General features: G+C 44.2%; 1 protein-coding gene across 2 annotated transcripts in view; it reads left to right on the forward strand.

The window, feature by feature from the left end:
* The window catches only part of FGFRL1 (fibroblast growth factor receptor like 1), a 202,105-nt gene that overhangs the window by 171,241 nt on the left and 16,219 nt on the right, over nt 1-14,645 (forward strand). For both annotated transcript variants that reach the window (XM_066620920.1, XM_066620919.1), the window contains exon 4: nt 3,680-3,760. In XM_066620920.1, coding sequence (XP_066477017.1) covers nt 3,680-3,760 — 81 coding nt within the window. The remainder of the gene's footprint in view (nt 1-3,679; nt 3,761-14,645) is intronic.

Here is a 14,645-nt window from a genome sequence, read left to right on the forward strand (position 1 = left end):
CACAATCTCGGGAGATGGTCCAGGACACAACTATCTGTACGTTCCAATGAACTGACACCATTCAGAGCCAGGAGAACCAGAAACTGACTTTTCTAACAATACTCCTCATTCCTAATGGCAGGCTCCAAAGTCAAGACAGTGACATGTTTATAGTTAAAGCAAGAAAGCTTTTGACACAGTGTGCAGACTTGAAACACCATGTGAGCCTCAGATGTTTCTGCAAACATGTTTACAAAGCAACATGGCTGCCAAATCTGATATGAATGAAGTAATCTATGGCTTACGTGGGCTACTCTGTTTCATTTTCTGCTGTTCTATTTTTTTAAACTGTGAATGGGCAGTTGCTCTTGCAGTTTCAAGTGCGGTCGGCACATGTGTGACACATTCAGTCACATATGACTGAATCCAGTACCCTCTGTCACAGCCCAGTCCTCTCCTTCCCCACCTGCTGCTAGTGAAGCCATGTCATAAAGGAACACACTGTATCCATTGGGGGGAGGACCAGATCCAGATTTAAATCCCCTTGCTGCCCCCCCCCACATTAACCTCCTGGTCCACAATGTTTCTCCTCCAGCCTGCACCTGCTATTTAATTGGCACAAGTCAGAGGAAAGAAAGGGTTGAGGAGAGGGGATAGGATCCGGCACACACCATTGCCACCAGATCCATCCCTTCCAACAGCCTCCTTACTCCATTCTTTCCCTTTCTCTGCCCAGTTTCAGTCTTTTTCTGTGGGTGCTTTCAATCAAACCACTCTGTGCTGAAAAAAGGAAGCATGAAAATTCTCAGCCTGTTACCCATTTAGATTGTAGTCAGTCCCCCTGCTGTTGCTGAGTAAAAATGAAGACGTATCTTCCCCTATATTTTAGTAGCCACAACTCTTATAACTTTTTCTCCCTAATAGGCATATGGGTTTTCTCTTTCCGCCTGTTTCCTGAAACTGTCTCACTCAGTAGAATCTCCTTATCTCCATATTTAATTTCAGCCACTCCTCTGAAGGTTTTGTTGCGGGGGGGGGGGGGGTTCCTTGAGTCTTGTATGCAGGATTGCAGTTTGAGGATTTGACCAGATAACGAGCAAAGATGCATCTTCAAAGATCCGGTGCATTCACAGCAATTTGGTTGACATGAAAGGCTTGGCAGCCTGTCAAGTGTGGCTGAGAATGCCAATTAGTTTGAGTGTACGACTAGAGGTGGGGGGAGGGAGGCTGTGCTCTGGCGGACATACTGTAACATGAGGCCAGAGACAAAGGGCGGAGAGGCCAAGCTTGGTACATCAGGCTGGGTAGGATTAAGTTCTAATTGACAAAAACCTATGTTAGAGATCTGTAGTGAAGTGCAGTGAGCATCCAGCTGCGTGTTTGACTAGGGAGAGCCTTTCATTGTGTTCCCCTGCAAGGCTGCGGGGTTTGGGTCAGGAGCACAGCAGACTTGTCATTCCTAATACTATTTCCATCTACAGTTTTGCTATCTCTGATCAGTAGTTCCCAGTGTGGCCTGGATTGTTTCTCCAAAAAGGATTTTGCATAAGGTATCAGTAAGTCTGCAAACAATGTCCAGTTTTCAAAAGCAGAGCATACAGGCCTTTACTTGGGGAGATTGTCAACCCAATCCTAACCAACTTGTCAAGGCTGATGCAGCCATGATGCACCTCCAAGGTAAGAGAACAAATGCTCTCTCTGTGACTGTCCTCTCCACTGCAGCATGTAGCGCATGCCCCACTGGCATGGCTGCATCAGCCCTAGAATGTTAGTTAGGACTGGGCTGTGTGTCACTGTACGAGAAAGAACAGTGAAGGAACAAGAGCCTCTGTTCCATGCTGCTTCATTTGCTACAATGGGACTTGTTGATATGAAACAGCTACTTTGAAGGTGTGATTTCCAATGGGAAAATGGCATGGAAGTAAAGGGCTATGCTCTGCATTGCAGTCCCAGTCTGAACTGTGGTTCTGCACAGCTGTTGCTTAAGTAAACTTAAGCTCTGAACAGTGCACCCCCATGTCATGTGTAGTTGCCTATGAGTGTCCTTTCTGTGGGGAATAGTGACATGGACTTTGTTTAGGTGCTTTTATCTGCTGAAAAAATGGTGCTGTTGTCACTGCCTTGTCTTCCTTTGTAAATTGGGAGAGGGCCATTCTCACTATTTAATTTGCTCTGCTCTCCATTTTGGAGAATGACAACATTGATTTGATTTGCATATTAGTGTTGCCAGGAGCGCTGTATAAAGTGAAAAGCACCTTACTTTAATGGTGCACAGGCCTCAAATATAGCTGTAAAAGCTAAAATGGGAATCTCTCCTAGAGGGTAAAATCACGACTAATTAGGTTGCAGGAATTCACACATCATTGGCATCCTTCAGTCTTGGGAGACTGTGGTATCACACATATATGCTTTTGTATACATATATCAGTCAATGCAGCTTGCATTCTGCTGGCACAGAGGCATTCCTGATGGCCACTGGGAATCCACATTCCTTGGGTCAAGTTGGCTCTGGTGCAGACCTAGCTCAAGTCCATAACGCTCTTGAGGCAGTATGTGTCCATGCTACTCTGTAGGGAGATTGGAATGCACTCTCTCTCTTTCTCTGTCTGTCTCTTCCCCCCCCCCCCCAATGGACTGGTAAGGCATCAGACTGCCTTCTTCCATTTGCTCTTGGGGTGAGCAGGAAGAGGAAATGTGTGCAAGTCTATTCTATCCTCAAAACACTTTCTCTTTGGGCTGAGAGCAGCAGGCTGTCAGCTGGGCAGAGGATGATTGGCTCATGGGTCAAGACCCAGCCACTGTAAGCCACTCTTGTTGGTTGAGCTGAGAGTCGCCAGCTCTTAACCCAAGAGTGAATGGCAGAGAGACACTGCATGCAGGATCCTTGGTAGGCCAGAACTGTTTTGATGTATGAAGATACATGTATCAGCCTCTTAGTGTTTTTGTTTTTTTTAATCTCACTCTTTCTCCAAAAAGTTTAAGACAGCAGTTCTCAAATTGTGGGCCCGTGACCCATCGGTGAGTTGTGATCCAATTTGTTGTGGGTTGTGAAACAGACAGGCCAGATTATGCTATGTGCATTAAAAGTTAAATAAGCTGCTACGAGGGGGGGGGGGAGGCGCACTGCTGCCCAATCACCATTATAGCCACACCCTTTGGCATTTATAAATCAGGCAGCAGCCCCTGGACCTCTAAAAAGTTTAAGAACCATTGATTTAAGAGACCCTTCACCTGAAAAAGCTCAATGGTTATGCACAAATTTGCAGCAAGGTACTATGTAAGGTTCAAAATAAATAAAATGCACGTTCACCTCCTGGATTTTTCTGGAAAGTGTTGCCTCCAGCATGACTGATTCCCAGAAGTCCCTCTCGCATTCTCAGCTATAATTTTGATTTATGCCGTCATTTGCCCGGAGTGTATGTAAAACGGTTCCATCTCCTCCTTGGGAACACCAGTCCATAAACATCAACAAAAGGGCTTTGGTTCTCTATTAATGGAAGCATTAATTAATCCATCACGTTAGCAGCCAGCTGAAAAGCTCAAAAAGCAGCAAGGAGAATAAACTGACTACAGTAAATTCAGCATGTTGGAATGGAATGGAGTGGTGCATTCCAAAGGCAGCACAGCCTGCAACTTGCATCCCTGGTCAAACACTCAAAGCTTGTGATGTTCTGAACAGTCTTTCTTTCTCTGTTTGCAGACGATGCCAGCTCAGGAAGGGAGAGTCTAGTATCTGAAGGTCCCAATGCTGGATCTGAAGACCATTCTGGAAAGCTGTGGGGTAAGCAAAGATGCATAACATTTTTCCAGCTACGCCACTGCTGTAAATATGCTTTTTACCTCCTACAGGATAAAAAGACAGAATACCCTTCGTGTTAACCGGAACTTGCCTTAGCAGGACTTGATTCCTGTGGAATGGATACATACTGTTGCTATTTCCCTGGTAACTGGGATACCAAATAGGTTTCCACTGAATATTTTTTTTTATAAAAAATTAAATATTGAATATTTCAATACCCTTGATGCCAAATGATTTTCTGACAAGTCATGGGGCCATTCCAATATCCTCCACATTTTCAGGGAATCCACTTACAAATCCTACTTACATGCAACAAGCATTACCTTTTTTTTTTTTTTGTATCTGCGCTCTCAAATGTCAAACTCTTTATGCCAAAAGAGCTGCATTTTTAAGATATTTATGGCCCAATCCTATCTTCCCTTCCCCCCTCTGGTGCAGCCATGCCAAAAAGGCACATGCTGAATCCAGCAGGGGGGTGGAGCAGGAGCCTTCAGAAGGGAAGGGGACTTAAATCCCTTTTCTCCTCTGTAAGAGTCCTGCGCAGCAGTGGGTTCTGTGTTCTGTGCCAGTGATTTTCCTGGTGCAAGTCTGAGGAGAGAAAGAAGATGGGGAGGCTGTGGATAAGGATGATAGGATCCAGCATGCTCCATTGCCACCAGATTCACCCCTTGCCACCGCCATTCCTTCCTCCTCCCTGCGCCCGTCCACCTTTCCACTGGTGCTCCAGCAGCACCCACTGCTGGAGCGCACTTTATAGCTGCCTTATGGTAGCCAGCACTGGCGGAACGCTAGTTCTGTCAGTGGGACAGCCCAGTAGGATAGGGCCGTTCAACCCTTTTCTACCAAACCATCTGCATTATTGTGACATTTTAACACCAATTTACTGCTGTTCTTACATGCAAACTTCTTTGCACACATGAGAGGAAACTGCCTTGAAGCTTACAGACTCAGGGCTCAATCCTATCCAACTAGCACACAGGTATTCTGTTCACTACAATAACCAACCTGAATTTGCAGCCCCTGCCCCAAAGAATCTTTGTGAAAGATAGAGGTTCGCTGACCTGCTAGGCTCAGTGTGCTCTCTATGTTTGTGTTTGCTGTCTCTTTTCCCATAGAAACACTTGATCTGATCAAACATAATGGATATGTCAAAGTCTTACTGTAGTACAAGTAAACGCAAAAGACTAGTTTACTGTTATAGAAACAAAAAGTGTAATTTAAAAAACGACCCTAAAGGAGAAAAAAGTTCCCTACCTTGTGTTTCTATATAGGTTTCCTTCATGTGATGTGTTGTGTATATGACAAGCACACACAGGGATCTCACAGCTACACATTTAGCCCATGTAGAATGCCATATTCACACACTGTATCCTTTTTGTTTAGTAGCTCAAATTCTTTGGCTTCCCAAGAGGCTAACCTTATAAAAAGACTTGAACTGTTACATCATGTCTCTCAAAGTTCCTTAAGCACTTTAACATGCCATGGCATATCTTTTATCCTCATTACATTGTTAAGCCAGTCTGATAGGAATCTCTGCATCCTGTTACCACTCACCCATCAAGGGAAACTGTGTATTCCAACAGGATGCATTACACTCAGGTACTTGAGTTATGAATCCTAGTTTTGCTGGTGCCTTTCACTTTCCATGGTCCTTCCCAACTGGACAGTTTGTTATGAGATTTAACAAACTACAGCATCCCTTTCAGACACTTGGCCAACTTTCTCTTGAAACAGAAAACCTCAAGGAATGACATCCATTCCACAATCTTCCCAAGCAAGGTAGCCCTGCTTTTAAGAGCAGGGAGTGCTTAATTAAAATCTAATACTCTCTATATCACACCTATCGATTTGGGTAAACAAAGGGTCCTCCCTTCTTTCTATGATTTAAGCATTTTTAAATAAATATTTTGAACCATTTAAAGCCAAATACTTTAGTTTTCTTCACATATAATTGACTATCTAGACCTGGTGCTTTAGTCAGTGCTCTCCTCAAGGTTCTTCATGAACTATGGTAAACCAAAAACCAATATAGTCCTCAAGACTGTATTCTACTGAAACTGATACTATTTGGGAAAATGTTGTCCCACTGTCAAATTGAACCTAAGATGACACTGCTCTATTGTACCTTGGAGCCTCTGAAGGCTTTATTTAACCTTCACCTCCTGGGTTCAGTGGAAAAGCAATCCCATGAGGGGAAATTTTCCCTAGGGAAGCCATCTCAGAGAGGAAAAGAAAATGCTAATTGCACCTGCATGTGAGATTCTCAGATAAAAGAGAGGTCTAATGCGTACGTGTGTGTGTGTACACAGTAGCCTGAGAGGTTGACCAGGACTCAAGTGGCTGACCTCTGAAGCCCCCAATGAAGACAAAGAGGACACAAAGTTCCTTGATTGAGGGGCTGCAGAAGGCTCTAAGACAGTGGTTCTCACACATTTAACACCCGGACTCACGTTTTAGAATGAGAATCTGTCAGAACCCACCAGAAGTGATGTCATGACTGGAAGAGGCATCATCAGGCAGGAAAAGTTTTAACAATATTAGGCTGCAGTCCTACCCACACTTAGCCAGGAGTAAGTCCCATTGACTATCATTGTTAAAAGAATATACATAGTAGCCTGTTAAAAGTACAGGTCTGTAACATTTTCCCAAATGCAGTCACATACCATAGTAGCATCAAGTCTAATATATTAAAAAAAGAATATTGAAATGAATGGGGACCAACTTGAATTTGACTCATGACCCACCTAGTGGGTCCCAACCCACAGTTTGAGAATCACTGCTCTAAGAAACGCTCTTCATGAATGGGGAGAGTGGAAGAGGAGGCTGCTTGGGCACCCCTCCCTCAGTGCTGCTGAAGCTCTGAGGAAGGGACATCCTCCAGTCATTCCCTTTTCCTTATCTATCCTAGTTGGTGTAGGAAGGAAGCTGTATTGGAAGGCACCTCTCCGACAGCACTGCCACAGCACTGTGGAAGGGGTGCCCTTCCCAGAGCTCACCACTCTCTGTTTCCCTGAGCTGATCAGAGAAATGGAAAAGTGCTGTCTTGGATCACTCTATTGCACTGGTTCCCAACCTTTAGGAGACAGTGGACGACTGAGGCAGAAATTGGAATTATTGCAGGCCACATGCAACCTTCCAACCCCACACACAAAAAATACATTTGGGGGTTCCATTCTCAGGGGTCCCAATATGGAGGTTTCATTCCTGGAACCCCCGCAGATAAAACCATGAGTATTTGAAACCTGCAGTTTTCACCCTCACCCTGAACCCGATCAGAGCAGAGCTCTGGTCAGTCTGGAGGCTCTTCTGAAACCTGCAGAGGCTGTGGGCAGTCACGTACGGCCTCTGGAGGCTTCAGAAGAGCTTCTGGAGGTGAGAGGAACACAGCTGCTCTTACCTCTGGAGGCTCCAGGTTGGCCTGCACCACAGGTTTAGGAACTCATGGATGAAGAAATCTGCAGGTATTGAACCCACGGATAATGCAGGCAGCCTATAATTAGAAAAGATTTATTAGAGACTTATTTATAGAGAAGATTTGTGGTTTGCTACTTTTGCTGCCAGGTGCAGCTGCCAGCAGTCTGTTCTCCGCCCTCTCTGGTTGTCCATGGGGGACTGCTTGCTCAAAGAGATGCTGGAAATGATCAAAAGATAATTTTTTTTTTTTCCTGAGACCTTGTGGACAACTTTTCAGGATCTCACAAACCACCTGTGGTCCCCGGACCACAGGTTGGGAACCAGTGCTGTATGGCAGAGGTCTCCAAACCCTGACCCGGGGGCCAGATGCGACCCACAGTAAGCCTCTTTCTGGCCTGCGACCAACCTCTTGTCCCCTGAAAGCCACTGGCCCACTCAACTGAACATGACCAGAACTGATTGTGTCTAGAGGGTCTTCTGAGGGCCAGAGAGGTTGAATAAATGAGCCCATTCATTCATTTATTCACTCATCTATGTTCCAACTCTAATTTATTTATTTAAATTTTATATTTAAATTTTTTTTCTGGCCCTCAACACCACGCCAGATATTTGATCTAGCCAAAAGGTTTGGAGCCAAAAGCCAAAAGCCTCTAGCCAAAAGGTTTGGAGACCCCTGCTCTATGGGCTGGAGAGGTGTGTGCACAGGGAAACACTGAGGGGGGTTGGAATAGAACTTGGCCCAAAGAGCCCGCCAAACTTTACTGCCAGCACCGGATATAGACATGTAATCAGTTATTGGTGGGAGAGTGGTTTGGTTTGGTTTTTGTCCTGTGTCTTATTATAGCAGTTTTCTACTCCCTTGCTCCAATAAGGATTTTTTTTAAAGCATCTCCCCATAAGCAACTGAGGGGATTTTTTTTAAAGCAACTCCCCTAAACATGTAGGGGAGCACATAGTTATTCTTAAGGACAAGTGAGATTGTCAAAAATCGCCCCCCCCCCCAACACGGCCATTCTGTAGTTTGTTCTGATGTCAAAGAGAGCAGAAAAAGATGCCCCAAAACAAAACCCGTCAAGGGCTCTTTCCGCACTCGCAACAGCAAGGGACATCACAGAAGAACAAAGCCACAGGTGCTTGCAAAGAGTTTATTTGCACAACTGTACTGTTTTCAGTTTTACACATTGTAAGCTGCCCTGCATTTCAGGAGGAGGGTGGGATACACATTTTTAAAATGAATAAGTGCCCTTTGCCTTTCAGCAGGAGCCAAACCTGTAAAATAACGCAAACCTGTTGTCAGTTAAACTGTCGTGCTGTTCCTCATATTAACTCATACAAACAGTACTAATGTGAACAGGGAGTTACGCCTAGAAACATAAAGAGTGAACTCCAGATAAAGAAGGGAACCACCTGACCAGGATCACTTGACTCACAAGCCCTCATTGTTTGAATCAGCCCTTGGAGAATACCTGCCGCTTTGTTCTTCCCCGACCTGACACTTGTCCTGATTAACTTCACTTTTCACTATCTGCCCTGCTGTCCACTTTATTGGATGGGTTTTAAATTGTGCGGTTCCTTCTGTTCCAGATACCTTTATAAAGAGCACAAGCACATTCATTTGTTTCCAAGTCAATGCCTGCAGCTATTATGAGCCCCTTAATTGTTGTTGTTTTTTTTGTATTCACAGACTTCTCTGATTGTCTCCCCGCTCTTTTTTTTTTTTTTTAATTCTGCCCTATCAATAGGAATTGGAAGAAACTGTTCTTTCCTTCTTAAAGAGGTGAAATTCAGTAGTGTGATATAAGAAAGAGATTCAAGGGAATCTGGGCATATTTGGAAGGATTCTTTTCCCTGGTCAGCACAGTGACTGTAGCTCAAATAGGGGAGACTGAGCCTCCAGTGGTTTTCCTTGATCACTGGTATAGCTAGATCATTTGATTCCCAGGGCCCATAAATTTTTCACATACAACAAAATTAATTTATCTGGGCATCAAGTCCGGGTGGTAGCCCAGGTTCAACCATCTAGCAAACCTCAGCCACTGAGCCTGAAGTTCAACCAGGAGCCCAGGTCTACCCACCTGGAAGAAATTGCTCCAGAGGGAAGTCTGAATGGGAGCCCAGGTCTACCTAGCAGGTTGATCTGGGCTTCAAGTCCAGGTGAGAGCCCAGGTCTACCCACCCAGCAAACCTTAGCCACAGAGGCTGAAGTTCAACTGGGAGCCCAGGTCTACCCAGCTGGTTGACCTGGGCTCTGGAGTTAAGAGTGGTCATGTCCTTCCAAACACAAACACTGGGTCTGTCTCTGACTCAGTGACATACTGCCCCTGCATCTGGAGGTTCTATGTAGCCATCATTTTTAATAACCACTGATAACTATAGTCAGCCATGAATGTTTAGAATCCACTTTAAAAGTCATCTAAACCAGTGACCAACAACACCCAACCTTCCCACCAGTGATATCACTAGGGTTGGTGTCACCGAGTCTGGTAATTCATGGTGTCACCCCCATTTATTTATTTATGTATTTATTTAGCTATAGAACAGTACAGGTTACCAAACCAATCAGTAACCAACAAAAGAAGTGACCAAATTGATGACACACAACTGAAGAGGAGTTTGACTATTAGCGCTGATGCATGGAAAAGGAAGCTGACTTATGATAACCATGCTTATTGATTCCATGCTGTGTCATAATAACACCTTGATAGTTCTCATAACACTCAGGCTCATTGGTCAGCTTTGAGTTAAGGAAATCCACTTTTTATAAGGCAATTGTGTTCCTTTTCTGGTTATATTGCTGTAACTTTTGGTATAACACAGTTATTTCAATGCAGTTTGTTTCATTGCCTTCTGTGTAAACGAATGGTATATAACATGATGCTATTATTCCTAAAAACCACAATTTCTGCCATTTTGGTCACTAGTGGTGTCACCCCTCTTAGGGTGTCATCTTATTAACACCTTATTGGTTCCATGCTGCATGATAATAACATCTTATTGGCTCCTTGAATAATCAGTCTCTTTGGTCCATTTAGAGTTAAGGAAGTCTACTTTATGTTACATAAGTCAGTTGTATTTTTGTTTTCTGTTTTTTGGCTATAACTTTTAAAGAATGGGGATATTTCACTCCGGTTTTCTCTCATTGCATTCTACTTTAAATTACACATCAAATGGTATATAACATGATGGTATTATTCCTTAAAACCATGATTTTAGTGATTTTGATCACTAGAGTTGTCATCCCCCCCCCCCCGCAGCTTGGCACCCGGGGCCCCCCTTCTTGATGCCACTGTCCTTAATAAACACTGTGTCAACTTTGGTGAGACACCTGAAGGGAACCATGAATGGCCCAGGCTGGAAAGGGCTGTTTTCTAACTTTTACTGTCACAAAGAGCATTGTGTTTTTGTGTTGTATTCAGTACCGACAATGGATTTGTTTAGACTAGCTTGTCTTGTACTTCATATTTATTTATTTTATTTATTTATTAGATTTGTATTCCACCTTTCTCTCTGAAGGGCACCCAAGGGGGCTAACAATCAATTTAAAATACAAACAAAGTAAGATACAAATAAACAATAAAAATACAAAACAATTAAAACAAGATAAAATACATAGCAGCAGATTAAAAGCATGTAGTAAAAGACATAATTTATAAATTTATAAAAACAAAACTTACAAGGCCTCGAAGACTCTCCTGAATAAAAAAGTCTTCAGGCCCCACCAGAACGTTAATAATGAGGAAGCTGTCCTCAATTCAAGGGGGGGGGGAATTCCATAGTACAGGTGCCACCACCGAAAAGGCCACTTCATATGGTGGTTGATCCTAGCCATGTATGCGCTGAATGGCATTGCCTGAATCCCACAAAAGTTCCTGGTCCGGCACTATGTAAAACGGCATCATTGCCACAGAACCAAGTTGCTTCAAGAGTAGAACCCGACTCAGTTGCGTGGAAAATCATGTGATGCTTGTGGCTGATGGTGGTGGCATAGCCAGCTTAGTGTCATGGCTATTTCAGCTCCCCCTTTGAGAGAGAGAAGAGATGGGAATCCTGGGACAATTCAGAAGGAAGTCCTGTGTTCAGCCACTTCCTACTAACACCTTCTGCTGTTGATTCTCTTGTTGTGGGGAAAACCATCATACGCTTCCTTTGCTAACGTATGTTTTTTCCAAGCCTTGGCGTATGGCACAACTTATACGATAGAAATTGCTGCCTGGGTTTATAAAGCAATCTCCTGAAGATGTGTAAGGGAACACTTGAGCAAAGAACATGCCACACAGAGGTGCTTTGTACAGTCTCTGAGCCCTTTCAGTTAAACTAGCAAAGCTTCAACAGATGATACAGATTTGGAAGCAGGCATTTACAAAAAGGGAAAAGAGAAGGGGGGGAATTCCCCCCTTTTTTCTGTCCTTGAATCCCTCACATTCTTCTCTTCCTTTCTTTTGTTAACGTGCTTCTCTGAACTTGCCCAGTTCAGACTTTCTTTCTTTCCTTTTTTTCTGTCTTTCTTTCTTGAGGGAGACATTTCACAACTGTTTAAGTGGGGATCTGGTTTCAGTGTATCACACAGAGGAATGGAGAGGCATGGTAATCACTTAACCTATTTAAAAGAGAGGGGGCGAGAGAAAGGGCAGGACGGCACCCTCAGAAGTATTGCTTTACCTCCTGATTGTTGTGTCTCAGAGAGATGAGCACATGATTAAGCTAAAAGCCTGGGACAGCACTAAGGGGTGGGGAGAGGTAATAGTGCAGTGCTGAGCTGTTTTTGGCCTGACTGGAGCAAGAGCAGAATGTATAATATGGTTACAGAGCAAAGAAAACCTGAGAGTAGAGTTAAACCAACTTCTACAGCTATTCAGTAGTCAGTGAAAACCTTTATTCACTACTTTTGTATCTCACTGTTTTTCCAAAGTGCCCTGTGTAGTTTACATGGGAGTTATTTAATTCTTGCAACAACCTTTGTGAGGTGGGTTAGGCTGAGCAGGGCCATTGTCAGAGGCTGGGCACTGGCTGAGGGCCGAAGCAACCTGAGGGCTGACCCAGTCAATCCCTGAAGGCCCCCATTCCCCACTTTTATAGTGGGCAGCAACTGAGTGATGCATGCAGTGGCATGTGCCACCTCATCAATGCCTTCTAAGCTTGTTTGGACAGAGGCATGAGAGAAGGAGAAAGGGTTCTCCATCAGCAGCATTTTGATGGGGATAGTGGGGTGGTTTTGATTGGTCACGGTGTTTAATAAAGTAGCACTAGTCAAACCCAATTGCAATCTGGTGTCTATGCTGGAGTGTGTGAGTGTAACTAGAATACTAGATGTAGGGAGACTGCAGCAAGATGCAATTATCTTGTGGTCTTGTGTGTGCTCCCTGAGTCATCTGGTGAGATACCTGTGAGATACAGGAAACTGGACTAGATGGGCCCTGAGCCTGATTCAGGAGGGCTCTTCTTATGTACTTATGTTCTTTTGGGTGGGGGAAGGAGACCATGCAAACTCATGTACACTCTTCCTCCTTCCTCCCCCAAGCCAACTAAATTTTTCTGAAAGGACCCTTGGTGTCCAGAAGGTTCATCAGGAATGAGTGTGATTGGCTGGGAGGGGGAGGAGGAAGAGCCCAAGCAACATCCAAGCAACAAGAATGTCATGTTCTGAGAACATGTTCCAACAAAGTAAGCTAGGATAGGAGACAAAAGGTGGGGAGGAGAACCTGGCCACTGGGGGGAGGGAGTGCTGTGCACATGCCTTGTGTGCTCACAAGAGCCCTCCCCCATGGCATGCTCTGGGGCCAAAAACAAGCTGGTGTTCCCCCTGAAATGAAACATAGTGACTTGCACAAGGCTGCTAAAATGTTGGTTCTGAATGAATTCCAGTCTGTGCCTACCCAGTGTTTGATGGACTTATACAGGTCAAGTGAGAGACTACTTTACAAGACTGCTGTGAGGATAAAATGCTGCTCTGAACTCATTGGAGAAATTGGCTCTGGCCACTAGCACCCATGCCATTTTTTAGTAAAGTTCACAGAGCCCACTCTGTCCACATGACTATTGGGTAGCTAAATAGCTAATGTTGTGTTCTTTAATGGCCTGGTGTATGGCAAATCGCACTGGTTCCAGTCAGCATATGCAAAATATGACTGTGTTTATGCAAAACAAATTCTTCAAATCTGAAGCTGCAAGAACAAATGAGTCACAAGCTTGAATTTTAAGGGTTTGAAGGCTAGGGTCTGTACAGGAAGAGATACCACTCACTCACGTTTTTACATTTGATACACTCACTACACTGTAGCTGTTCCCTCAGGTGGAGGCTCAGTGACTGGAAAAGGGTATAAAGGCAGGTTCATGGAACCTGATTGCCACTTTTGGCCCAGTTTGATAATTTTATATAGATTTATATGCTGCCTGTCATGAAAGTATTTCCAGAGCAGCTTACAAGTTCAAACAATAAAATGCAATTGAAAAACAACAATAAAACAACATAAAGAAAAAGCAGATTTTAAAAAAACATAAAAACCTTTTAATAAAGAATTAAAGAGGCTAGAAAAATTTTTTAAAAGGATTTTGCCTAGCACTGAAAATAGTGCCAACACAGCAGGAATTGTGTCATAGGTGGGAAGGATGTCACAGTGGTACCTGTGTAAGGAGGGATGACAGATTGATAGTCTAGGAGTGAAAGGAACCCTCATGCTAGAATGAACTTTAATATCATACAATTCAGTATTCTCAACAACAGTATAAACAACAATCCTCTAATGCAGGGGTGTCCAAACTTTTTGGCAGGAGGGCCACATCATCTCTCTGACACTGTTGTTGCGGGCCAGGAAAAAAGGTTAATTTACATTTTAAATTTGAATTTTGTATTGGCAACCTTCAGTCTCGAAAGACTATGGTATCGCGCTCTGAAAGGTGGTTCTGGCACAGCGTCTAGTGTGGCTGAAAAGGCCAATCCGGGAGTGACAATCCCTTCCACACCGGGAGCAAGTGCAGTCTGTCCCTGGTCTGTCTCCCTGGCTATGGGCCTTCCTTCTTTGCCCCTTAGCCTCAGACTGTTGGCAAATTTGAATAAATTTACATAAATGAATACATTAGCGATGGAACTTATATGAATGAATGAAGGTCTTGCAATAGCTCCTGACCTATAAAAGGCCTTGCACAAAGCAAGGCTGGCCTTTCCTTTGCTGCCACTGCTGCATCACAGACGTGAAACAGGAAACAGTGGAGGGAGCCCTCGTCCCACAGCTCACACAAGAGTTCAAAAGTTGGCCATCACACTGAGAGCAGTTGCGTCGGGCCAGCACATGCTCCAGCAGGTCTCCAGAGGGCCAGAGCTCATTGGAGACTGGTGGCTCTCAGCGGGCCAGATTGGGAGTCCTCGAGGGCTGCAAGTGGCCCCAGGGCCAGGGTTTGGGCACCCCAGCTCTAGTGAGACAGGCATTTATTCTAAGAGTATTTTCATTGTCAATTG

Source organism: Tiliqua scincoides, chromosome 3, assembly GCF_035046505.1.
Source record: "Tiliqua scincoides isolate rTilSci1 chromosome 3, rTilSci1.hap2, whole genome shotgun sequence".
Taxonomy (NCBI): domain Eukaryota; kingdom Metazoa; phylum Chordata; class Lepidosauria; order Squamata; family Scincidae; genus Tiliqua; species Tiliqua scincoides.